General features: G+C 58.0%; 8 protein-coding genes across 8 annotated transcripts; 7 read left to right on the forward strand and 1 right to left on the reverse strand.

The window, feature by feature from the left end:
* Positions 1–260: 260 nt before the first annotated feature.
* BXZ73DRAFT_105763 (uncharacterized protein) lies at positions 261–2,580 on the forward strand (the record flags this gene model as incomplete). Its single annotated transcript, XM_048016375.1, has 7 exons — positions 261–299; positions 359–377; positions 546–670; positions 723–775; positions 832–889; positions 1,568–1,848; positions 1,902–2,580. 7 exons carry the CDS (start codon positions 261–263, stop codon positions 2,578–2,580), a joined length of 1,254 nt encoding a protein of 417 aa, XP_047873335.1.
* A 1,671-nt stretch (positions 2,581–4,251) lies between these two features.
* On the forward strand, positions 4,252–5,280 carry BXZ73DRAFT_105764 (uncharacterized protein; the record flags this gene model as incomplete). Its single annotated transcript, XM_048016376.1, has 2 exons — positions 4,252–4,496; positions 4,551–5,280. 2 exons carry the CDS (start codon positions 4,252–4,254, stop codon positions 5,278–5,280), a joined length of 975 nt encoding a protein of 324 aa, XP_047873336.1.
* A 1,334-nt stretch (positions 5,281–6,614) lies between these two features.
* Positions 6,615–7,168, forward strand: BXZ73DRAFT_81024 (uncharacterized protein; the record flags this gene model as incomplete). The annotated part of the gene is made up of 2 exons (XM_048023407.1): positions 6,615–6,997; positions 7,108–7,168. 2 exons carry the CDS (start codon positions 6,615–6,617, stop codon positions 7,166–7,168), a joined length of 444 nt encoding a protein of 147 aa, XP_047873337.1.
* Positions 7,169–11,783: 4,615 nt separating this feature from the next.
* On the forward strand, positions 11,784–12,911 carry BXZ73DRAFT_105765 (uncharacterized protein; the record flags this gene model as incomplete). The annotated part of the gene is made up of 2 exons (XM_048016377.1): positions 11,784–12,184; positions 12,236–12,911. The coding sequence occupies 2 exons, from the start codon at positions 11,784–11,786 to the stop codon at positions 12,909–12,911; spliced, it is 1,077 nt and encodes a 358-aa protein (XP_047873338.1).
* A 2,011-nt stretch (positions 12,912–14,922) lies between these two features.
* On the reverse strand, positions 14,923–17,151 carry BXZ73DRAFT_53719 (cytochrome P450; the record flags this gene model as incomplete). The annotated part of the gene is made up of 11 exons (XM_048021057.1): positions 14,923–15,000; positions 15,058–15,208; positions 15,267–15,398; positions 15,452–15,533; positions 15,585–15,778; positions 15,930–16,054; positions 16,128–16,243; positions 16,294–16,442; positions 16,517–16,708; positions 16,769–16,901; positions 16,959–17,151. The coding sequence occupies 11 exons, from the start codon at positions 17,149–17,151 to the stop codon at positions 14,923–14,925; spliced, it is 1,545 nt and encodes a 514-aa protein (XP_047873339.1).
* Positions 17,152–18,757: 1,606 nt separating this feature from the next.
* BXZ73DRAFT_105767 (uncharacterized protein) lies at positions 18,758–19,999 on the forward strand (the record flags this gene model as incomplete). Its single annotated transcript, XM_048016378.1, has 5 exons — positions 18,758–19,033; positions 19,323–19,458; positions 19,513–19,642; positions 19,695–19,824; positions 19,880–19,999. The coding sequence occupies 5 exons, from the start codon at positions 18,758–18,760 to the stop codon at positions 19,997–19,999; spliced, it is 792 nt and encodes a 263-aa protein (XP_047873340.1).
* A 70-nt stretch (positions 20,000–20,069) lies between these two features.
* Positions 20,070–21,096, forward strand: BXZ73DRAFT_105768 (uncharacterized protein; the record flags this gene model as incomplete). The annotated part of the gene is made up of 2 exons (XM_048016379.1): positions 20,070–20,120; positions 20,830–21,096. The coding sequence occupies 2 exons, from the start codon at positions 20,070–20,072 to the stop codon at positions 21,094–21,096; spliced, it is 318 nt and encodes a 105-aa protein (XP_047873341.1).
* A 656-nt stretch (positions 21,097–21,752) lies between these two features.
* BXZ73DRAFT_105769 (BAR-domain-containing protein) lies at positions 21,753–24,813 on the forward strand (the record flags this gene model as incomplete). The annotated part of the gene is made up of 8 exons (XM_048016380.1): positions 21,753–21,767; positions 21,832–21,849; positions 21,909–22,009; positions 22,530–22,841; positions 22,893–23,006; positions 23,055–23,213; positions 23,270–24,095; positions 24,136–24,813. 8 exons carry the CDS (start codon positions 21,753–21,755, stop codon positions 24,811–24,813), a joined length of 2,223 nt encoding a protein of 740 aa, XP_047873342.1.
* Between the last annotated feature and the right edge of the window lie 52 nt (positions 24,814–24,865).

The following is a 24,865-nucleotide window of genomic DNA, read 5'->3' on the forward strand; positions in this document are numbered from 1 at the left end:
GCTATCTAAGAACGCAGCTCTGCACGCCCTTCTTTGTTGACATGCGCGACGTGGATTTCGTCTTGGAGGCATGCAAGAGAGTGCGTAGCACACCACCCTGGTCGTCTTGGAAGGAGCACCGGTATGTTTTTTGTCGTTCAGAATGCAAGCTGGGTGGTTGAAGGTGCGCATATACCCACCATTCCTTGACGAATGCCATCGCTCACACCCTTCTGCCATCCACGGTGCATATTCCCCTCTCCTGCGAACCACACGCAACGATGGTCGCCACTGTGCAGAAGCCCGTGCTCGCGTTCAAGGTGAGTGCCGTCGTCGACGGCTTCTCCAAGAGGTCGTCCTCTCAGACTACCTTGGCCAGTGGTGTGTCGCGTCCCTCTGTCTGTGTGGCGCGTGTCGCTGTCGCTAACGGATTTTCATATGGATGCCTCCCCGTACTACCAACACTGTCCTCCTTAGTCCGTTCTTCTCACCTCCCACTCCGTCCCCCTCCCCTTCCACCGAGTCCGGTTCCGTAGCCGCTCATGCTAGCCCTGCCACGTCCACAGCGGCCTCGACCAACTCGCAGCACTCGCGCTTTGCCCGGGCGACGTCCCCACGCACGCAGGGCAGTTTAGGCCCGGACCTCAAGCTCCCGTTCATCGCGGACTGCAACATGTCCATCTCGCGCGTGGTGCGCGGCGCGACTACCGAGTCCTCATCGAGGACGAGGGCATCGCCCTCAGGCGGCGTCTGTGGGGCGTGGGTTCTTCATCGTCGACCCCAAGGGCATTCCCAGGTGCGTCCGCAGCGCGGCGACATAGGGAAGGCGATCGTAGCTGATCGTGCATTCAGGCCACTCACGATCAACGACCTCCCCTCTGCAACTAGATTGCTCTGCAGCCAGAGCGGCGTGATTAGCGGGAGCAAGGACGTTACAGGGCGTCGCAGATGTCTCCTTGGTGTGTTGCCTCATTGTTCTCGCCAATCAATCTCACGCCCATTGGGACAACAGCCAGGTATATATGCACGGGCTCGCTTGGGAAGACTGCATACACAGTGGGTAAGGGTGAGTGTAGGCGAACGACTGGCACGCGCGGTGGCGAAGAGCAGTGAGCTGGGTTGGCGACGAGCGTCACGGTGCAGGCCCCAGAGTGTGGACGACGCTGAGCGGGGCTTGGACGACGAAGGCGTGGGGCACGGGGCGCAGCGCACGAGGCGTGAGAGGGGAGCGGACGACGGGGCGCAAGGCGACGGGGGGTGAGGGCGGGTGGAACGAGCCGATGGCGGTGGGGAGCTTCCCGTGTACAGTACCAAACACATAATCAGACATATGTGGACGTATAGAGACGCATACAGACAGATTTAATACGTCTAGATCTGAACAGACGTTTCTAGACGGATTTAGAATACGTCCTCCGACCGTCCTGGACGTCTAGATACGTCTACATATGTGAGTGGCGCCGGGACGCATGTAGACGTATGTAGACGGGAGCGACCCTCACTGGGGCTCAGCGCTCAGCATCGATGCAAGCGAAGGCAAGTAATTCCGTGGTTCACCACAAGCGATCTCACTTTATCTTCTCTCTAGGAAGCCGACAAACAACCGACACTCTCCGGTGAAGAGGAGTTCTACTTCGACGATGGCACGATCATCATCCTCACGGTGCAGGTCGGAGCGCGTTTCCGATTGCTTCGAGGGATACTATCGAAGCACTCTCCGGTCTTTAAGGACATGATCGCTCTTGGATCTACTTCCCTGTCGTCCTTCGAAGAAATCGAGGGGGGCAACTTGGTCGTTGAGGTCAAAGACTCCGTCCACGATTGGCGTTACGTCCTGCGCGCGCTCTACAATACCACTCCGCTGACGAGGTCAGTAAAAAGTCACAGAATGGCTCCGCGGACTAACAGATCGTACATCGTAGGATTGGAGAGACTTGGCACCCCAGCTTCGACGAGCTCTCGGCTTACATTTGCCTTGGCCACAAGTACCAGATGGACACGCTCTACGATCCCGCCATGGGGTATCTCGAGCGATTCTTCGTTCCAACCCTCAATCACTGGAACCGATGGAGCTCCCGGACGCATCCGTACACCCTTCCGGGGTGCCCACCAGAAACCGCCATCGGGATAGTCACCCTTGCCCGGCTGACGGGGAAGACGTCGCTTCTGCCGCTCGCCCTGCTCTCCTGCTGTCAGCTCGGAGGGAAGCTTTTCGGCGGGTGCGCTCGCCCGGACGGGACGTACGAGAAGCTTTCCACAGAAGACTTCGTGCACTGCTTCAGTGCTATTCCCAAGCTAGCGTCACACGGGATCGGGGTGAACAACTCCGTGACCAATGCTAGGCCGAAAGAGCCGTGCGGATTCGACTGTGGGGACGATCAGAACGTTCAGTGCGGAGGACACATGGAGTTGTTCGTCTGGCATAGAGCAATGGAGACCAGTATTAGCACGGGTGTTCTTGTGTCGCCCAACCCGTTTGTTCAGCCGAACATGGACGCGTTCTGTAAGGGGTGTGGGGAAGACGCGCGCGATATCCAAGTGCAGTGCAACGCGTACAACAAAGACACGCTCTCCATACTGGCATCGTTCTTCGCTCTCTAAGACGCGTCCTGAACAGGAACAAGCCCGAGGTGAGTGCTTACGTCGTGCTCAGGCTATCCGAAAGCTTATGAGGTTAAATGCAGGCAGCAATATACAAAGTAGAATGTGCTGTAATAGAGCGATGTCATTCGTTCCGTGTTAGATTCCTGTTCTAGGACATCTCGCCACATGCTTTGTACTGCGATATTGCCACAGAATCGCGTCTGCACTCTCCTTGTTCATGTCCCACTCTATTTCGTACCCCCAAAGGCGATCGTGACACCGCATGCATCGCGAACGAAACCCATAATCAGCAATTCATCACCAGGAATTGCCGAGCAATGAATGGTTCTACTGCAAAGACGGCACTATATCCCTTCAAGCAAAGTCCAGGATCCATCGCGGAATTCTTTCTCGACGTTCTTCTATCAAGTACTCGCTCGTCCGCACTTCGGATCGTGCAACACAACCGCGGGGGGCGCGGCTCGCCACACCCATCCGGCTCGTCTTCGCCTCGTAGCACCGCGCCGACTCGACCGCGTTCAGTCCCTCGTGCCGGCCGTCGCCCTACAAAGGCAGCTCTAGGCTGTCCTGACAGCGCATGGGCATCGCACGGGGGAGGAGCGTGAGCTCGCCTGTGGTGCGCGGGGCGGGAGCGAGAGTACTGGGTCGTCTTCCCACCCGACACGGCCGTTTCGTGAAGCGGACCAACATGCCCGATCCATTTCCCCGTGCACTACGAGCCGAGTCCGAGGTGTGGTGCGCACTCAAAGCGCGAGGTCGCCCGCCGACAACGTCTCTCTCTCTCTCCATCGCTGTACACAGGTCTCTCGAAGAGCTGATAGCCGAGCTGGCAGCAGGAGAGCAGGACAGATGGGAGGATTGTTGTCTTGCCGGTAAGGCGCACGAAGTTGACGACCCTGATCGCGCACTCGGGCGTGCACCCTGGGAGCGGCGCGGTGTGGCGAAGCGGTTCGCAGCACCCGTGGCGTTGGGGAGACTCTCTGCGGAGGCGTTGGAGGGCAACATCGGCGGGGGAGTGTGGGGTACTCCGCCGGTTAATGGAGCTTGTACTGAAGAGACGATCTCGACTTACTCATACTGATGTGTGATGTTTGTGGTGAGGGGAAGGATGAAGTTGCAAAGTGTTGATGGCGCGCGCGGGGTCCGTGAGGGATGATTACATAATACTCTCCCATGCCAGTTGTCAACTGTGTTATCGCAAGCGCCACCCCGTCGAGTCGTCGACTTTCACGAGCTCCCCAAACCCATCTGAGAGATAAGCACGGGAGCTCTCGGAGCACTCAGGTAGCGGGCCGGCACGAGGCTGCCTCGCATTCACGGCGTTGTACGCCTTGTGTACTCGAACTCCCGCCGTGCTTAGTCGACAAGTTCCCCACTGACGACACCCACACCCTCATCGCTCTTTCGGCAGCTAGTAACATGGAGGAGCAACTCACTATATATTCCCTTGACGACATAAATGCAATTTCTTTGGAAGCTCTCTCTACGAGTTCATTTCTCGACACAACCACCGACCTCGATGCAGACGCTGTCCACGGAACGTCCTGTGCTCAAAAGAAAGTAAAAGGTGTGACGAGTGTTTCCGCATTTCCTTCGCATGGCTAAAAAAGCTCTTAAGGGCCACATGCATGCGGTGCGAAGCACTTCCTCGAGGATGGATCCGTGATCATGGTCGCGGAGAATGTCGAGTTTCAGGTCTACAAAGGCATTTTGATGCACCACTCTCCTGTGTTCAAGAAAATCCTCTCGCGCGCATCAACCCCCAACTTTGCCTCTTCTGCGTCTTTTCCCATTCCAGAAGTGCTGGTTGAACTCGATGTCTTGAGTGGCTTGCCCATCGTTACGGTGCAAGACGCCGCACGTGATTGGCGCTACGCACTCCGTGCTCTCATGGGAGACACGATCGCTTCCCGGTGTGTAACGATATATGGTTACCCGGATACGGATACTTACCAGCTGTTTGTTAGTGTAACCGTATGCGAGATGCCAAAAATCACCAGCGAGCAAGTCTTCGCGTTCATCCGTCTCGGCCACAAGTATCAAATGGAAAGTCTTCGCCGAACCGGCTTGGATTATCTCAAGCACTACTTCACCTCCGACTTTGGCTGCTACTTAAGTTGTCACGTGTACACCAATGGGGATCTCATGCGTGACCGGTTTGGAAACCATGATGCTATTGGAGTCGCCAACCTCGCACGCCTCACAGGAGAGTTATCACTGCTGCCGACCGCGTTACTTCTATGCTGCCGCCTCGATCTCCGGGACCTCCGAGAACATGGACTACTGTACAGCGACGGTCAGAAGGAAGTACTTAACAAAGAAGACTGGCTTCACTGCTGCCAAGCCGCGCCGGAGATCGTGCGTACCGTAGCCTCGACAGCCTGGGAGATCTTCAAAACCTTGCCGGGCGAGTGCGAGCACGTATTCGAAGGCATTGGCTGCATGGCGGAGATCAGCAACCTTCGGGATTCCGTCGTGCCGAAGCTGATCGAAAGCTTGACGCGCACTATGGATCCCTTTTTGGGCAGAGTGGACAAACAAGACGACTGGAAGGATGCAACGGAGAACATGGCACCTCGTTGTCGGCAGCGCCTCTCTGAAGCGCTTCGTCGCCGGCGTGAAGCGGTTTGGGAGATGTTGCCGTCGTTGTTCAACATCGAGATTGAGGACTGGGGCCTAGTAGAACCGATAGTATAACAAGGTACGTTACCGGCGCGCGTGACTATTATCAGAACTAGTATCTTACGAGACGCGGCTCACAACTCAGATATTCTGAAAGCAAGACTAGACATTCTTCTGTGCAGGTGCCGGCCGAGCCTGCGAGGCCGGTCCCCAGCGTCTGGCCGAGCTATGGGCGCCTAGGCCTCGCGCAGTTTTCCTGTCCCTCGCCCGTCTCTGCCCGCGCGCTTTCTCTCTCCCCTTACATCCGGTTCCCCGTCGTTCCATCCATCGTCTTCTCGCGCCCACCCACCACACCCTTTTCGCTCGCGTAACTGTTCGTACATAGTTGCTTATTGAAGTGTTTGCACGTGCCAAGGGCTATCGCCGGACACCCCCAAATCGCGGCGCGACTCAGCCACCCGGCGGTGAGCTCCGCTCCGCGTCCGCGCCCGGCTCTGCCGGGCCCAGGCCCAACCCCCACTGTCCGGTGTACGCCCGATGACCTCGTACAGCCGTCACGCCCAGCGACGAGGCTGGAGCTCGGGATTGAGCTTCACATGCGTTCAGAAGCTCATGTACGATACGGCAGATATGAATGCACGCTGCCTGATCATGTCAGCGATAAGCGCATGGGTTCGTACCGTGCGACCACGTGCTACCCTCGCCGCGTGGGTGCATGTGCTGCGGTAGTCGGCTCATGTACTCATGAATTCCAAGGGCGCACGACCCTTCCTGCTTCTACTATCTCATTGATACTCTGTACATCCGCCTTGACTCGCATGCCGACTCGATGGGCTCCTCCCGAGGTAATACACGTGCTTCTTCATACTTTTGAAACATGGCTGACGACGTTATGACAATACTAGAAGGATACGGACGCTGTTGTTTCCAGGACAATCGACAAAGATATTCACTTTGAAGACGGAAATGTGATCCTCGTTCATCAGGAAAACCCTCACTTGCTAATTAGATCTAATTTGCCTAATTTGCTCTCTGATAGATCTAATTTTGTGCAAATGAGTGCTCTCATGGAAAACCAATCTTCTTTGCACTAAAATGTCTCTCATTAGATCACTGAAAAGCTCATTATCGCTAATGTGACTAGTTTATCGAAAATTCACAACAATATAGAAGTCCGAAAGGACGAGATATATTGGTATCTAACTACAATAAACGAAGGTGGCTACGTCTTCGTCTTCCATAACGTGGTCTCACCCGAAGTGCCCGCCGACCCAGGCTGTGAGGGCGACGTGAGTGAGGTGGCGACGCGGGAGATACACAACACGGGTGAGGTAGCGGCGTGGGTGAAAAGTCCAGCGACATGGATAATGCGGGTGAGGTGGCGGTGAGATGGCGGTGACACGGCAGCGATGCGGGAGATAGGTGGCGACGGGGGTGATGCGGCCGATGCAGTCGACGCGGACGACGTGGGTGATGCGAACGTGAGCGGGGCAAGACGGAGCGAGGTGGGTGACGCAGGGAACAGGCGACGCGGGGGATGTGGGCGAGGTGGACGCGAGACGAGCAACGTGGGCGAGACAAACGCATGGGATGAGGGTGAGGTGGCGACACGGGGTGACGCGGGCGACGCGGGAGGTGCGGGCGACACGGGTGGTGCGGGCGACGCGGGAAAGGTGAGGAATCCGGGTGAGATGGGCGACGTGGACCAGGGAGGCGAGATGGACATGGCGGTGACGCGGGTGAGGTGGGCAAAGCAGGACCCTGCGTTGGTGCCTGCAGTGCCCATACGCGTGTGCGCCTGCGCAGGCTCCAGGGGTGGCCATGGTCGACGGGCGTGCCAGGGCGAGGGATCAAGTCTGAGTCTCGTGGGCCATCTTGACCGTCCGCGAGACGATTGTGCAGCTCTGCGCAGAGGTTGTCGTCGAAGACGCCACCGGCGCAGCGGGACTGGTGGGGGCTTTGAAAGCTGGGAGAGGGTTCGCAAGGAAAGGTAGAGTACTCACCAATGAAGGAACCCCATAGCTCGCGAAGTGTCCGAAGGCGAGGGGGTGCTTGAAGCTTTGAAGGATGAGAAGCTAACGCGGTCGACGTGGGGGAGGTCCGTGCAGAGCGGTTAGAAGGAAGAGAGGCAGATGATGACGACGACGAGGACGCAGAGCTGGCAGTGTCAAGCGCCGGAGTGCGCGACGCGCGTCGATTCCCACGCGCCCCCGAAGTAGAGCCGCCCCTCTGGCCGCCAGCACATTGTCCACGTTCCACCATCTGGTCTTGATCCTCCCTTGCTCGCTCCCATTGTCAAGCAGCCAACTTTATAGCCCGCCTTTCTACCCTTGACTTCCCACCCGCTTCACTGCCTCGCCCTCCCCCCTGTGTCATCTGCATCACCTGCGTCACCCTGAGCAGGTCGCGTCAAGACTTGAGAACTGCCCAGCTGGCTTGTTCTGCAATGATCTCAACGGTTTTTTCTTCCCCCTCTTCTCCCAACATGCTCGCGGTACGAGCTCTTCAAGCTTGAGAACGAGCAGCACCACACCGGCGAGCGTTTCCCTGCTCTGCGTCACGCCCACCGCGAACTTATCGTTCCCGTTGCCTATGCCGCTCGCCTACCTCGCCTCCTCCTGCGTCACCCACCTTACCCGCCTCACCGCCTCGTCACCTCGCCCGCATCGCTCGCGTCAAACACATCACCCGGGCCCCACCTTGCCCGCATCGTCTTCACCCGCGTTATGCTTGCCTTTCCCTCCCCCACCTCGCCTGTGCCTGTGTCACCCACATCGCCCGCTTCAGCTGTCTCACACGCGTGATGGCGTCACCCGATGGACCTTTGTGAGTCGTTTGCAGATCTCGAAAAATCGTTTCTGAACGACAGTCCTGGCGCACGAACATACCAGCGCGCCCGCGCCCACGTCGCTCTCCTGCACCGCCCGCGCCCACATCGCCCGCGTCCGCGTCGCCCGCTTCTCTCGTGTCTTACACGTCGCCCTCTTTACCCCGCGCGCGTTGCCCATGTTACCCCCTTCGTGAGTCGTTCGACGGTCTCACTGCATTCGTTTCTAACTGTCAGTCATGGCACCCAAACACAAGTGGCAGAACCCGTTCGACTCGCGCGCCGGCCTGCAATCCACCCGTGTCGCTCACCTCGCTCGCTGCACCCATCTCGCCCGCATCGCGTGACACGTCCGTGTTCCAGCCACGCCGAGCTTGCGCAGACGTCGCCCCCGCTGACGTCGTCTGCCTCCCCTACGCCGTCCACGCCGCGCTGGCGTCATCCGCGTCGCCACGTCACCCACGCGCCTTGTTAGTCCTGTGTTGTTCATGTCGCCCGCGTTGTGCGTCGCCACGTCACCCACACATCTCATCTGTCCTCTGTTGCCCACGTCGCCTGCATTGGATTCTTTGGCCGAGTGACTGTATATGCCTATAGTTATTAGTCTTTACGCTGTATCTTGTAGCACGATGAATATAAATCTATTTGCTTCTCTTATACACTTGTGTGATCTATTGTGAGCATTGTGTGAACATATTCGGTACTCATTGAGTGCTCCTTGAGATCTATCTCGTAGCTAATGAAGAGCTTATGAAGATCTAATTTGCGTCTAATTAGCTCTAATTAGATGCCTTAGCAATGTGCAACTCTAATAAGCTCTAATTAGAGAAGACTTGCTAATAAGCACTAATTAGAGAGAATTTTCTCTAATTAGCAAGTGGGGGTTTTCCTGATGTTGTTGAGGATGTCGAATTCAAGCTCTATCGAGGAATTTTGGTCAAACACTCCTCGGTATTGGCGGATCTGCTCGCCGCGGCGTCTCCCTCTCTGTCGTCAACCGGCCCGCCGAGTCCTCCAACGGAGAAAGCAGAACCGAGCGCCACGGAGTCTGTACGTACGATGGTGATGCTCAACGACTCGGTTCGAGACTGGCGACACGTTCTTCGTGCTCTATTTCAAGGAACCCTGTTATCCGAGTACTTGTCCCCGCTTATATGCACTGAGCTCCGATATCTGACGTACTTCAGTGTAATCACAGCCGGCAATCCAACGACGGCGTGGAGCCCCTCGTTTGACCAGCTTTCCGCTTACGCCCGTCTGGGACACAAGTACAAGATATCAGCGGTCTATGACCCCTCTATGGTGTACCTGGGATGGTACTTCAAGCCCACGCTTGCTACCTGGAAGCAAAGATCTACCGGACCCAGCTCGGAGCCGTACACCATGCCTCTGTGCAGGCCCGAGCACAGCATCGGAGTTGTCAACCTCGCACGGCAGACGGGCCGTCTGTCCCTTCTGCCGCTCGCCCTGTTGTGTTGTTGTCAGCTAGGTCCTCGACTGGATGGTGGGTTCGTGTACAGCGATGGAGAGAAGGAGACGTTATCATGCGAGGATACCCTACTCTGCCTCAAATCTGTCCCAACAATCGCGTCTTACGGCGTCGCGAATAGCCTGTCCTGTGCACCCCTTTTCACTTTGAAGTGCAAGAAGGACGGCTGTTTTCCTGCAGTCGTAAAAGCCATGCGGGATCGAAAAGTACTTCAACCTAGTCCGTTCATCCAGACCGATAACGTGGCGCTTTGCGTGGGATGTAGGCAAAGCGTCGACAGGATGAACGAACAAGCGCTGAAAGACCTCTCATCGCTCTTCGAACATCCCGGAACCTGTTTTGTAGACATCAAGCCTGGTGAGGGTGCGACGACCATTCTCCCGAACCCCGCACAATGCCTCTGCTGATCGTTTCTCACTTTAGCGCCGTTTACTGCATGCCCCGACGACTGTACTTGAGGCCATGTTTGACAAATCCGAATGGGGGGAAAGCAGTGCGATCTCCCGTGCCTCTAGTTTGTTCGCGAATGCTACTCACACGCGTACTGGCAGGGCTTGATCCATCTCGACACGGGGTTCGCGACGGGCGCAGGATGGCGTCTACGATGCAGGCGAGGTCGACGGCGTCCGACGATGCGCACGGAGCCTGGGCTATTTTAGTATTAGTATGAAAATGTGCGCGCTTTACATAGGGACCCACCGCGCCTGTACTATTGGGAGCCTGAAATTCAGCCGCCGCGCGCCGAGTCTGCTTACCCTCGATAATGAGGACGGTCCGGGCCTGCCTGTACGACTCCGTGCCAGTGATGGAGGCGATTATGTGGAATAGAAGGGGAACCGCAGCAGTGGAAGCCCAGGAGTGGTGGAGGGGCAGTATGAAGACGTACTGAAAACGAAAACAAGGCTGGCCGCTGCAACCCCCACCGTTACGTCAGCAATATTTTATCACGTGATGTACATTATTTCGAAGGAGAGTCAGAGACTCTCCCATAAGTACTCACTCTCCCTTCTCTTCGTCAGACACCGTCATCTCCACATCACACTACGGCGACACATCACAGGACGCCTCTTTCGATCTCTTCTACAATCTATCCTGCCGATGTCGTAAATTCCACTGAACGGGACGGTCGGAGGAAAGGGATGCTGAGAACAGAGTGCTGGATCCGGGTGAGTGCTCATCCACCTATGTGGTGAAGCTCTCCACACCCACCACTCGATGGACGCAGGACGCCCCACGGCAGACCATCCCTTCGTCCAGACACGTCGCCCAGGCGCAATCCACCTGCTTCTGTCTCGTTGCTCCGCACCGCTCTCGAGGATTCTCGCAAGTATCAACCCACCTATCAATGCCCCTAGAGTTGTAAGGATCCCACGCACCCTGTTTCTCACAGGAGCCGCGCAGGGAGTGTGTTGTTCCGTTGTCGTCTAAATCGTATGGTTCGTCCTCTTTCTTGTCGCGGTGATCTCTCTCCGACCTCTGCACCAGCCGTTTGGGTGCTCTGTACATACTCCCATCTCGTTTGCGTTGATGTTTTGTGGAAGGGTGGATCCTAGAACGATTCCAATCCATCCCCAATGAAGCAAGGATGGCTTTAACGCAGTGGCAATCAATGTGAGTAAAATGTCTGCGATGAATCTAGATCTAGTTGGCTCGGAGAATAGTCCATTTTCTACACGCATATACATCCATCAAAATCCATTGTGGGTGCGTGTGTTTGCGAAGACAATGAGCCCTGCATTGTTCTCCATTAGGGTCTCATGGTAAGCGTCCGTACGCCGTCCGGTAGGCGTTTGTATCAACAGGGTAAACGCGCGCCCGTGGTCTAGTACAATGACCAGAGTCACATATAAATTCCGCAGCGTCCTGAGACCCTCTCCATCTTTCGCTCTCATTTCAATCTGCTTCAGATGTCCTTCCCAGAAGACGCCTACCAGCCCAGGGGATTAAACGCTCCCTTGGTTAGCGGGCCAGAATACCCCCGCAGCGATAGCCCTGATTACAATACATACGGATGGAAAACTCCGGCAGGATACATAACCCCGATGATTCCAGAACAAAGCCCGCCACTCATCCGTACGCCCCCCGCCCCCCTACTATGTTCCATTCACCCCCTCGCTTACGTGCCCTCTGACAGCCTGGGTTACTCCCCCTCACATTGCCCGAATCCGGGACCGTCTATACACGCCTGAAACTCCCCTTCAGTTCGGATCGCCATTGGAACTTGGATCGCCATCGAATCGAAACTACCATCCAGTATCACCGATGTTCTATGACGACTTTGCGCGAGCCCCTTCACGAGCTGACACCCCGGACGGTCTGTTTCGGGAGCGCCTCCCCCGGGATGGCTTCAATCCCGTCGGTGTCTCCACCCCCAGCATAGAGTGCACGGCAGACGAGGAGGTGTGGGTCGCGAATGGCGACATGTACGTTATCGGCCAGGGTGCCCATATCCTGTTCCGTGTCGACAGTCACCTCCTCGCCTCCCGCTCCCCCACCCTCAGCAAGTCTATTCACACCGAAGTCCAAGTTGGGGTACGGCTTAAAGATGTGGAGTGGCTCGGAGACAACTGTTTCGACTCGCTTCCCGTATGGATTGTCGACCAAGACACGAAAGTCCTCCGGTTCTTCTTGAAAGCCATGATGCAGCCTCCCCACCGCGTCCTGTACGTCCCATCCCGTTACCCACCCATTTTCACGGATCTCACTTCGCGCAGTAACGCAGTCTATCGCGGCGCCCGCATCCCCTTCGAAGAAGTCGTCGCCGTCGCTCGGCTCGCCCACCGCTTCGACGTGCGCCACGCCCTCCACGCCGCGCTGCAGCACCTCACCAAGTTCTACACGACCGACTTCCGAAGCCACCACGACCACTCGCATAGCAGAGACCTCGACGTGCCCAGCGACGAGTGCGCCGTCGCCGCGATCCAAATCGCGCGCCTCACCAACACCCCGTCCATCCTCCCGCTCGCCTTCTACCTCTGCAGCCTCCACGAGTGCCCGAACGGCTACCTGGACCCGCGCCTGCGCATGCGCTTCGAGTGGCGCCCCTTGCACGGCCCGGTCGAGGATCTCCCGGCCGAGGACCGCGACGTGTGCCTCAAGGGCGTGTGGGAGCTCTGCGAGGCGATGGTGGGGCGGTACGAGAAGGTCTACGACGGGGGTGCCGGGTGCCGCGAGGAGTGCGCGAGGGCGCGCCGGCGGCTCTTCGAGGCGACGAACGCCCACGGTGAGTATCTGATGACGCGCCGCGAGGAGGTGGCCGTGGACGGCCTCTGCGGAAAGTGTGCGGCGGATGTGCGTGCGCGGATGCGGAGGATCCGGGTCGCGCTCTGGAACGGGATCCCGGGGTTTTTCAGCCTGCCTGTGCCCCGAGGGTGGAGGGTTGACGAGTAGTGAGTTGTAGTCACTGTGACGCATAAGGATGGTGAGATCAAGTACCCATGAAGATATGTTGCGAATTAATCAATGCAAAAGGGGGGTTCTAGTAGCACTGTTTTCCATGCTTATATCCCTTAACTGCGTCAGAGGTGCATGCGCTGCCCTGCACGCGAACTCTGTTCATCAACAGCGTATAAATAAGATTTTCAAGTCGTGTAGAAGCACATGCATCGCTTCATGCATCCGCCTCGCCTACACCCGAGCGAGCCCATTCGACGGCGCGTACTTGTACCTCTCTTCGCTCCCGCTCCCGCGTGGCGCGTCCGCGTACCCCGTGAACGGCTGCACAGGCGGCACCAACCCCACGTTCGAGCCCATCTCCACCCCGGTGCCCAATGGAGCGCGGCTGTAATCCTTCTCGTCCTTCGCGAGGGGGATGTGCAGCCCAGCGACGACGTACACCAGGACGACGGCGCACTCGGGAAGGACGGAAAGCGCGAGGTAGACGCCCCATTCGCCGGACGTGGCGTTGAACTTGGCGAGGCTCGAGGACGCGAAGGACGGGTTCGGGATGCGCTGCGGCGGGTCTGAGGCGGAGAACGCGAACGGAGACGGTGAGAACGCGGAGAGGACGGAGTAGAGCACGCGCAGCGCGAGGATTGGGAGGCACAGGACGATCGCCGCAAGGAGCTGTCAGGGTACCGCTCATTGATCAGCGGCTGCGACGCGGGTGCGAGATGAGGCAGATAGGACGCACCTTGCGTCGCTGCCGGAGTACTTGGTTCGGTTGATCCAGCAGAACACGGTCGTGAAGCAAATGGAGATGTACAGCGCGACGAAGAGGATGACGCCGATGTGCCTGTATTTCCCGCTCGAGTCGAGGTCCCCCTGATTCTTGGCGCTTCCGGCTTTCGTCCCGCCGATGACGGCGAGGATGACCCCACGGTGCCGAGGGAACTGAGGAGGTGGAAGATGCGAGGCCCATCAGCGGGTAGACGTCGAGGGAATGCTGGCCGCTGGTACAAACTTCGTTCAATAGCTGCCCATGGAAGGCACAAATGTACTTACACCGTTCCGAGAAAGCCTAGGGTGGCAACAAGAAGTGGAGAGAGACCTGAAGCTTCCATGATGCCGTAGATGGTTTGAAGAGTCGAATTGGAGGGGTTGTCTCGGAGAGCACGTGCGTACGCCTCCGATGATCCTGACTAGCAAAGGGAGTCGTTTAAGCACGGAGACGATAAAAAAGTGCAATTAACTAACTGGTCGAGAGCAGATGGAGAAATATCCATCCTGCCTTCTTTGTGAAGCAATTCCGGAAGACGAGAAATAGTGAAAGGACGAGTATCGGCGCGTAGAAGAGAATTTCCGCAACTGCGATACCACCGCGTTGGTCGAGACCCATCGAATGAATACTCTAATTAAGGGGTTGAAAGTTGAAACGAGAAGCGGATGAGACGAAGAAGAGGATGCCGGTACTCAACAACAGCGTCGAGTAGATATACTCAACTAGCTCCCGACAACGGACGATCCTTCGCACCCTAGCGCTCTGAACCGCACCCAACCGACTGGGCGTCACGCCTCCGAACCGTTTCAAGGTTCAAAATGACGTTGGTGACGGAGTGCCCAAAGCACCCGCAATAAACATGAAAGCGAATTGACCTGAATGAGTGCGTGAGACACATAATACAGAAAGGGCGTCACTTCTGACTCGTCCGTGCATCGTCGACGAAACGTTGACCAATCACTCACTTTCAATTTCCTTCTCCATGTTCGTCTGAAAAGGGCTGATCGCACAGCCGGCACAGATTAATGGATCATGAAGCAGGATTTCAGTGGCATAGATCAGTCTGAGGGAAGACAAAGGAAGAGACTCGGAGAAGTCTTGTACAAAGTTGAAGTCGAAAAATGTGTGCGCTCCGGCCCTCCGGGTCCGGCACCGGGGAATTTAGTTACCGGGCGCGCGCGAACTCTAACATACTTATGGCCTGAGCTTCGGTAACGTACATCTAATCGTACTGATGTGTACTCATGAGTCGGATTGCATGGACTGCATGACCATCTCCGCCAGCTTCTCTGAGCGAGGGATAACCCGACACTTGAAAGGCTCCGGTCGACTGAAAACAAATCAGGGCGCCGTCCACATCAAAAGCCTGGCATCGACGACTCGCCTTGTGAGACCAGGCTTGAAATTTGCCGGCGGTACCACTTCTTCGCCCGCCTCGTTCAAAGGGGGCAAGATGTCGAACGCGGCGATAATGTTCGACACTGCGAGCCAGAGCGCACGGTCCGCGAATGCCTGCCCCGGACATACCCTGGGCCGCGTTCTCGTCAGCAGCCGGCGCAGGGTTTGCAGTGTGCTCAAAAACTAACCGTCGTCCAAAGCCGAAGACGAATCCACTGGGGAGCTCGCCATGCGCGCTCTTCTCCTTCAAGCCGACCAAGTGACGCTCCGGACGGAACTCCTCCGGCTCAGGCCAGAATTCAGTGTCGCGCGACATGCCCCTAAACACACGCCTCATCAGCGAAGTTCCATCAGAGGGAGTGGGGAGACGTACCAGATATTCGGTAGCACCATGCATCCCCCCGGAATGTCATAGCCACGGTAGTTGTCGTCGTTGATAATGCTATGTGGGAGTGCTGCATACCACAACGTCAGCGCGGCAACCCTCGACCCCGGGTGAGACTCACCGAGCGAAAGTCCAGGGCGCCATCGAAGCATCTCCTCAAGGAGCGCGTTCAGGTACGGCAGCGAGTCGCGGTCCGAGAAGGTGGGAAGACGGTCGCGTCCAACGACGTGGTCGACCTCGTCCTGCGCCGCGCGCAACACACGTGGCGTGCGCGTCATCACGAGGAAGAACGAGAGCAGCGTGGTGTGTGTCTGTCTCGAGTTCATCAGCAATCGTCCTCGGCTACCAAGCGCACCTCCGAGGAGACCCCGGACCCGGGCACTTACAGTCTCAATGCCGGCTACCCACGTGCAAACGCAAATTTCGTCAGCCTCCCGCGAAGCTAACAGTATCTATCGTTCGCTACTCACCCCCGTAGATGCTGACTCCAGTTCCGCGAATGTCTTCGAGTTTCTCGGCTGTCCTGTTCTCCTTGCGGCTGTACGCGTCCAGCAGGGCCGAGGTCACGCAGGGCGAGCCGGTTCCAAGGGCCTGCACCAAGGGTGAAACGAGACGACGTGCGCATCAGTCCTGCGAGCGGAGACTAATTTGGCACGAGGCGTACCATGTCCTCCTTCACCCGATCCACCGCTATGTTTTGCCACATCACCAGGTCATCGCGCGCACGCATGGCGCGGCGCTTGAAGCCCGCTCCAGGCATCCACGTGGGGATGTACTTCACTGCACGCACACATCAGTGAAACATCAACGAACGCGGTCCTGCCACTTACGCATGGGAAAGAAGTCCACCAGGAGCGAGCCGGGGTGTCCTCGGTCGTTCGTCGACGTGTTCGCGCGCTCCGCGAACACCACTAGCTCGTCCTCCATCGATATCAGACGACGACCATACGTGATCTCTTGGATCGATCCCGCGACATATCTGGTGTGCGTGTGCCGCAGGGCTATCAGTACTTCGGCGCGACTTCCGAGCGGTGAGGAGCGTGGGAGGCGGACTTATGGAGATGGTCTGCGAACACTTCCGGTGAGTCGAGAAGATCTTGCAGAAGCACGTTTGCGCCGCGCCGCATGATGGGCTGGTAGCCCGCTAGCTTCGAGCGGACACCCATCGCGTCGTGGATCCACTTGCGCTGCCGTCTGAACCGTTCCCCGTACCGCATCATCGGGACGCAGTTCTCGTAGCCGATCCTGAGGGGCACATGTCTGTCAACTCGGAGTGTGCAAGTGGCGTGCCTTAGGTGTACGTACATTTCGGACATGAGCACCATGCGAGGGCGATCCGAGTAATTCGCGCTGCGCTTGTCGAGGAGGTTCCGTGCGACCGCGAGGGAGTTGAGGACGATAGCTGGGGTCTGGAACAACTTGAAATACACAACGTCACCTGCACAAGATGTCAGCAACACAAAAGGCGAAGAGAGCAGGCGAACGCTTCACTTACCAAACTGTTCTCGCCACTGCCAAAAGGTGTACTCGGGACCCTTTAGAAACGACATGTGGTGGATACTTCCAATGATGGGGAGTGACCAGGGCCCGGGTGGAAGGCGTCGACGTGGCGTCGCGAACCACCGGAAGATTATCAGCATGAGCACAACAACACCACCCACGAGCCGCGGCGAGGCGTCTGGTATCATCGTGGAGTCCTATGTGCAACGGTTCAGTTATGCTATCGCGAGGATGCGGGACGGTGTACCCACTACAAGCGACTACAAGCGAGGAAGTGGGGGATGGGTCATCGATGACGCGATGCTCCTGCTTTATGTATCTGGGGCCCACGCGGGAGCACTCAAGAACCTTGCCGTCTCACGCTTGCGAAGGCACCTAGAAAAATTAGTACGCTTTCCCTGGCGCCTACACCTCGTGCGCAGCGGGTAACGCAACCGAAGTGATTGATGAATACCCAAGCCAGAAGAAGGCAAGGTCTCCCGAGACAGTGTGTTTGAGACCGTGAGATGGGTCAGACATCCGCCTCGAGCCTTCCGCAGGCTCTTCCGCAATGCCTCGAGGTTTCGCACTCGGGCGACGAATTCGCCGATGCACATACCGACACCCACAGCTAACCGCCTCCATTCTTCGTGGCACGCCAGCGGAGGAGTTAAGCTGAGTTCGGCTACTCGATCTTCAAAATCAAAGTCAGGGAACTCTGGACCAAGATGATGGCGGAAGAAGAGGGGCGAGGTCTAATACCCATTGCAGCACCTTGCAATATCTCTGCCACGTGGTACTTACTTTGGGCATTTCGGAGTTCGAAACAGCACTAAAGTGTGCCCTTGAGACCCCACTGTACTGATACCCCGATGTTTTCAACACACACATGTGCGCCATGGATATCTTCAGGCTCATTGATGATTTTTCTTGTGGTGAGCAGTCATCCGGATTCTAAGGTTTTGCATTCGCAATCGCACAGACTTGAACCCTGACTTTGCCCTGACTGGTTCCTCGGCGCGGCGCGCGCAAGATGAGACCTACCTGGTCTTGGGAAATGGGCTCACTTCCGGGGTGCAAGAATCGAAGCTGGACTGAACCTTGATTACCACCCCGGCAGACCTCGAAGACGTGCGCGAATACATCGAGGAGGCGGGTCGGCGCGCGCTCCGCGGGATTCGACCCTGCTGTGGTTTCCTGAGGCGGGCGCTCATGGCGCAGCCTAGTCTCCCCTAGCGCAGACGGAGTGGGCGTCATGCCGGAGGGCGGGGCACAGAAGGACCGACCTGGGGAGGAAGAGAGTTGGGTGCCAGAGCGAGGACATCCGAGAACAACGAGCCCGACGTGATCATCGAGGACGAGGAGCAGACACTCGGGGCGAAGAGCTACTCCCCGCGATGAGATCTCCAGATCCCCCGTGGCATCCATGAAGAGACTCGGTTACTGATGATGAGAGTTGTAGCAAGTTGTAGGCGTCGAAGAGTAGTTGAAGGATTCTAAAAAACCTCTGTGACGGCGCGGACTTCGTCGTATTGTGCTGCGATTTCGCGTCATTCTTGGAATCTTTTGGGCAGTGGTGAACGTTGAGAGTTACTCGAGACAAGGTTCAGAATCATCACCGGCCCAGGCGCATATATATCCACGTGACTCACTTCGTATGTTCGGGCGCCTGTGCTTTTGTGTGCGCGTCTACCTCGTCTTCCGCGGCGCTCACCTCACAAACGCACCTCCCCCTTCGCGTACCCAAACGCCCGCCCGCGGGTACATAATCGCAAACGCCCGCGCCTCTCTGCTTTTCTCTTGCGCGCGCAGACCATGGAGGCCAGCAAGCCTGCCGCGAAGTACGCCCTCTCCTCCTTCTACTCCTCCCGGCCCCAGCCCTCCTCCGACTCGGCGAATGCTAACGCGTCCGCGGACGACAGGAAGCGCAAGATCACGGACAAGAACCTGCCGAATGGCATCGCGCAGGAACCCGAGTTCGCGGCGGAGAGCCAGATGTACAGGGACCTGCTGGGGATGGAGCGCAGGCTGGACTGGACGATGACGCGGAAGCGGGTGGAGGTGCACGATGCCCTACAAAGGATCGTTCCGGTGAGTTTTTGGCACTGTCTTTGTGAAAGGCTTCGGAGTAGGCTTCGGAGGACCGCGAGGCGGCTGCTTTGGTTTGCATTGGAGTCTGACCTTTCCACGCGTATAGTCAACAAGAACGCTGCGCATCTTCCTCAGCCACACCGTCTCTAGTCAGGCGTGGCAGCGAGACGGGACCGAGGGCGACGCGCAACCCAACCTCGAGACTGGCGAGAACATCCAGCGTGGCACTTAGGATAGATGGGCGATTGATAGAGGTGGGTCGGGTTCGCGTTCTCTTCGTGACCGCAAGCCTGAGGAGCCACAGCTGCCTACTCGGGCGAAAGACAAAAACGTTCCGCGCAAGTTCTCGACGCTCATCAAGCACATGATCGTCGAGCTGGACCGAGACCAGACGCTTTATCCGGACGGGAACATTGTGGAGGTGCGTACATATGCGCCAAGACTTTCTAAATCAATACTGAGTAGTTCGCACTTTCCAGTGGGTACGGGGAACGAACCAACCGGCATTGGATGGGTTACTATCCGGCGGAAGGGCGACATGCCCGTGAAGATGCGGATCGTCATCCATTTGGAGCAGCAACCGAGCAATATAAAGTCCACCCGATCTTGGTGTGTATGCTATGCGCTGGTTTGTCCACGTTTCGCTTACCCTGTCATGCAGCTGCCATCATTGGCGTCAAGAAGAGTCGCGGACAGGTGTCATCCAAGCGTTGTGGAACTACATCAAGACGCAAAACCTTCAGGACAAGCTCGATAGGAGAATGGTGCGGGCAGATGCGCGGCTTCGCCAGGTACGTGACTATATGCGCATTTATTCTGCGTCTTCTTCATACCTTGGTCCCTCAGATATTCAACGCGGATAGCGCGTACTTTCAACACCTTCCCGAGCACGTCAACCGCTTCCTTCTTCCCCCCGACCCCATCATCCTCCACTACACCCTCAACCCACGGTCCCCCTGCAGATAAGCCCTCGGCATGGGACGTAGAGATCAAGCTCGATGACACGAGCTTGAAAGGGAGGATGCAGCACGTTGTCATGAGTATGGCGTCCGACTCTGCCAAGGAGTTGACGAAGCTGGACGAGGAGGTGAGTTTCTTTTTGTTGTGGGCACGAGGATCAAACGGATCGGAAATGGTTGGGTCCCCTTTTGGTGGACGACAGACGAGGGTGGCGTAAAGAGCCCCCGCTCTATGCCCACCTGGACACTGCTGGGGCCCCTCTGCGCACAAACATGACTGTGGCGGGTTACGCGGTCTCTCGGCTCGGCGTAGCCCAATTTCCAGCCTCGTCTGCTTGCGCGAAGAGTTTTCGGCCGTCAGGTTGTGCAGACCCTGCTTGCGTCGGCTACGGACGCGGATTGGACGAAGGATGATGAGGGATGAGGATGATGCGATGTGCTGCGATCAGGGTCTGCGCATGAGCATGGGGAGGTAGTGCCAACGCCCAGTACTCAGCTGGTTGTTGGTACCAGCCTTGTATGCTAGTGACGGGTCTCGGTGATTGCGGAAGTGCATCCTGTCTCCTCCGTCCAGGCTTAGGTGGCGCTCTGCACCATTTCACCCCACCCCTCGAGGGCGGAGACCACCTTCGCCTTCACAGCGCACTTGAGGCGCGCGGAGCAGACTGTCTTTCGCACCCCGTCCGTGTTCTGCGGGAGAGTGGCTTCGTTGTGCTAGGATGGGATTTTCACGATCGCAGCCATTGCATCGCACGTCTCTGTAATGTGTCGTCCCCCCGTCTTTGCGCCGAAGCCGCCCCATTCTTGCCGCATTTCACATCGCTAACGCCTCCTCAGATCGCTCTGCACGTTCAGTCGCTCAACAACTCGCACATGAAGCGCCAGTTCCTAGGCGCGTTCGCCGACGATCCACGCGGGTTCATCCAGACCTGGCTTGCGTCGCAGTCACGCGACCTGGAGAGCGTGCTCGGGAGCGGCCCCAGCGAAGGCGCGACGGTGCGACAAGAGGACCTCAAGCGCTCCGAGTATTTCCGGATGGCATGGGTGGAGGAGGCGGTCGCGATCCAGGAAGGCATGCGACTGGCGTCGAAGGTCGGCATGTGAAGCGGGCGAGCCGAGGTGTTGCGTGGTGACTCGTTACGTGTTTCGGTTTGTAGTTTTGTTTTGTATGTATGCTTGTACCTGCCCTCGCTATCGACTTTTCCGTTCCCTGCACATGGTTCGCAGCTGGGAACGTATGTATCTCCAGCGGGCGCGGACTAGCTCGAGAGCAAACGAAGGTGCAAGATGATTATCGCGTCTGCGTCTCGCCGAGCTCGCATAGCGCCACGTTGCAGGGGAATTTATAGCAGAGGAAAGCTCACAGCCCGAAGAGCCCGAGCGTAAGCATGCGGCGATTGCCTTGCGGAAAGGGCGGGCCGCGCTGCCGGGAGATATGCGACTGGCAATCGTCGAACGATCTCGCGAATTTCATGACAGCAGCCAATGGGGAGGCGAGGAGAGATCCAAAATGGGGCGCGAGGGCCCCCCGATTGCATCTGTGATGATTGTGCCTCTGGGGCGAGCGAGGCGGCGCGGCTGGGCGGGTGAGCAGGCTGGACGCTTGTTCTCCCGTCACGACCGTCGTTCGCAGTTGCCACTTCCCCGCTGTGCGCCGCCACACTCATCCTCCTGGCTTGCTTTCGTAGCTCGAGAAACCACCACCATACCACTACCACCACCGACGGACCACCTGGAGACGGGATCTACCGCGCTAGAACATGGCCAGCAAGCAGGTGAGCGCCGCCTCCATGCACTATCGCTGACCACCGTGTGCTGACCGCTGGCGGCGCGGGGTAGCTCGGGAAGCTGCGTCAGGTGCGTCTTCGTCGTGCTATGCTCTTCGCCTCCACCATGCTCACAGGAGGCGCACACAGCTCGTCGGGGAGGCCATCCTCTCGCGGGACAAAACCATCCAGTCGGACGAGTTCCGGGAACTGGAGCACGATGTCGAGCTGAGGAGGCAGGGCCTCTGGCGGTGAGTGTCTCGCACCCTTCCCCCTGCACACTATATATGTAGCGTTTTTGTTTCTTCCTGCGCGCCTTGTCCCCGCTCCCGGTCCGTCCGAGCGTGCGTCCGTCGTACCAGTGCCTCGATGGACGCCAGCTCGGACGGGATCTGTCGTGCGAGCCACGCTGCTGTACGTCTCTTGGGATGTCTATATGCGTCCCTGGAATGGCTGTATGCGCCCTCGGACGTCCGCAGATGGTTGCCCCGTTGCCCGCTGCCGCTGCCGCTACGTATGCTCGTTGAGCGACCGAGTCCGACATTCTCGGGCTCGGCTAGCGGTGCGCTGGATCATCCCAGGCTAATGCACTTGGCTCTCTGCATCGTGTCTGCGGCCATGCGCGAGTTGCCGGGGCTCGTATTCCCAATCACAGCTGCCCCGGGGGTCAGCGCTCCCGAGGAGTTCGCTGCACAGGTGTGGAGCGAGCCATCTGTCAGCCGCCGAAGTTTGGGAGGTGCAGAGCAGGAGGACTGATGTCGTTGTCTACAGGTTAGACGTCGCCTCGGAGGACTTACGACACCATTTGATGAAGAAGAGGCTCTCTGAGGTTGCGGAGGCCGAAGAGAAGCTGCTCCCCATTGACGCGCTCGGCGTGGTCATGATCAAGCACGGCGAGGAATTCGGCGATGACTCGGCGTACGGGCTGTCGCTCGTCAACCTCGGTCGTACGCACTGCAACATCGCATCGCTGCAAGAGAGCTTTGCGTCCACCTTCGAGGAGACGTACTTGACGGCGGTGCGGCAGAGTGAGGACGACATCAAGGAGTATCTGGCGCAGAGGAAGAAGCTGGAGAGCAGGCGGTGCGTGACCCTTCGTCGCTTTTTCGACCTTTCTTCCTTACCCTCGTACAGGGTAAGCTACGATGCTGCGACATCGAAGCTCGAGAAGATCCGTCACACGAAGAAGGCGACCGACAAGGATCGCGAGGAGGTAGAGGATGAGTTTGAGAACGCGAAGGCGCGCTAGTGAGTCTTCATCCTCTTCGCTTCGTCAGTGTCTCATCGTCGTCGTAGTGAGGAGACGTTGGAAGACGTTCGCGTTCGCATGCGTGGTATTCAAGACAACGAGGTCGTTCAACTCCGGGAGCTCACGAGCTTCCTCGACCTCGAGATCACATATGTTCGGTCCTATCTGGACGAGCTTGAGAAGGCGAAGGCCAGTTGGGTTGACGAGTACGTGGCCATTGGCGTCATCCATGACATCTACTGACGGTTTCTTGATTCCTTAGAACCACGCTGAAGAAGCTCGGTGCGCCGAAAGCCAGGCCGCCTCCACGCGTTGCGCCTGTGTCTCGTGCTGGCTCCATCAAGTCCACGAAATCCGCTCGCAAAGGGGAGCAGGCCGAGGACTCGAGCGACGACGAGGCAACTTCCAAGAAGAGCCACGGCCGCAGCAAGTCCGAGGCCGGCAGCAAGCCTCCGTCTCGTGCCCCTTCACGCGCCTCTCGCAAGCGTGCGGACAGCGCCGCGACCGCCGTTAGCGAGAAGGAGGACAAAGAGAAGGACAAGGACAAGGAGAAAGAGAAGAAGGCGGAGAAGAGCTCGAACCGTTTGAGCCTCGCGGGATGGGGGTCGATCATGGGACGTGGCAAGAAGGACAAGGAAAAGAGAAGGACAAGGACAAGGACAAGAAGGACAGTTTGCGTCGCTCGAGAGCGACGAGAGCGAAACGGACGAGTACGGCGTCATGAAGCGCAAGCGCCGCTTGTCGTCCCCGCCATCCCTTCGTCGTCTCCTAAAATCCCGACGCGCCTACTCAAGTCGTCTTCGAAGGAGAGCCAGCGGAGCGATGACAGTGGTCAGAAACGCGTAATCGCTCTCCACGACTTCGCCGCAGGCTCAACGGACGAGCTCAGCTTCAAGGTTGGGGACCAGATCGTCGTCGTCAGCGAAGTCCTCGACGGCTGGTGGATGGGCGAACTCGGCGGCAAGCGTGGCTTGTTCCCGACCACGTACACCGAAATCATCAACTCCTCAACGACGTCGCTCTCGAAGCCCCCACTTCCACAGCGCCCTCCATCATCAGCGACGCGGAACTCGGCCTTGGCGGCAACGGTAACGGCAATGCACAGTGTCTTCGTTCTCATCTCTCGAGGAAGGCGACGACACCCACCCCTTCAGCGACCAACGCTCGCGTCCGACCACCAGCGCGCCGAACGGCAGCGGGGCGTCTCTACGCGGCAAATCGAAGCCGAAGAAGAAGTACTATGAACCAAGCATCGACAGCATGAACAGCGCCTCTGTGCGCTCCGGGTCCGATGTTGATTCTGACGATGCGGGCTCGCTCGTCCGCGTCCAGCGCGTCGACGACTCCTTCTCGTCCGTGTACATCACCGGCTTGCCGACCCCGCAGTCGCCTGCCGCGGTTTCACCCGTGGCGGCGTCCAAGACCTCTGGCCTCGCCCCCACTCCCTTCTCTTCCGCCTCGGGCGCTGCTGCCCCACCGCCCATTCCGGTCCGCAGGAATACGGAATCCAAGAAGGCGCCTCCACCGCCTCCGCCACGCCGGTCAACGCTCTCCATGTCGACCTCGTCGGTGGCTACTCCTCCGGCCGTCCCCAGCCGCCCTGCGACCCTGCGCTCGAAGTCGAGCAACGGGCCTGACCCCACACGGCGGCTGACGCTGGGCGACCTCTCGAGTGGGGACCCAGATGGGCTCACGCACTCGCCGTTCGACAGCCCGCGGGAGCCGGGGTTCGGCTGCACCGACTTCAAGCAGAACCCGTTCAAGCCTGTGGGGTTCTGTAACAACTGCTTCAAGACCCATTACTAGGCTTCGCCCATCGATACCACCCACTGCTGTCCTCGTTCTCGCTCCGCAACAT

The sequence above is a fragment of the Epithele typhae genome (genome assembly GCF_022376455.1).
Source record: "Epithele typhae strain CBS 203.58 chromosome Unknown BXZ73scaffold_71, whole genome shotgun sequence".
In the NCBI taxonomy this organism is placed as follows: Eukaryota; Fungi; Basidiomycota; class Agaricomycetes; order Polyporales; family Epitheliaceae; genus Epithele; species Epithele typhae.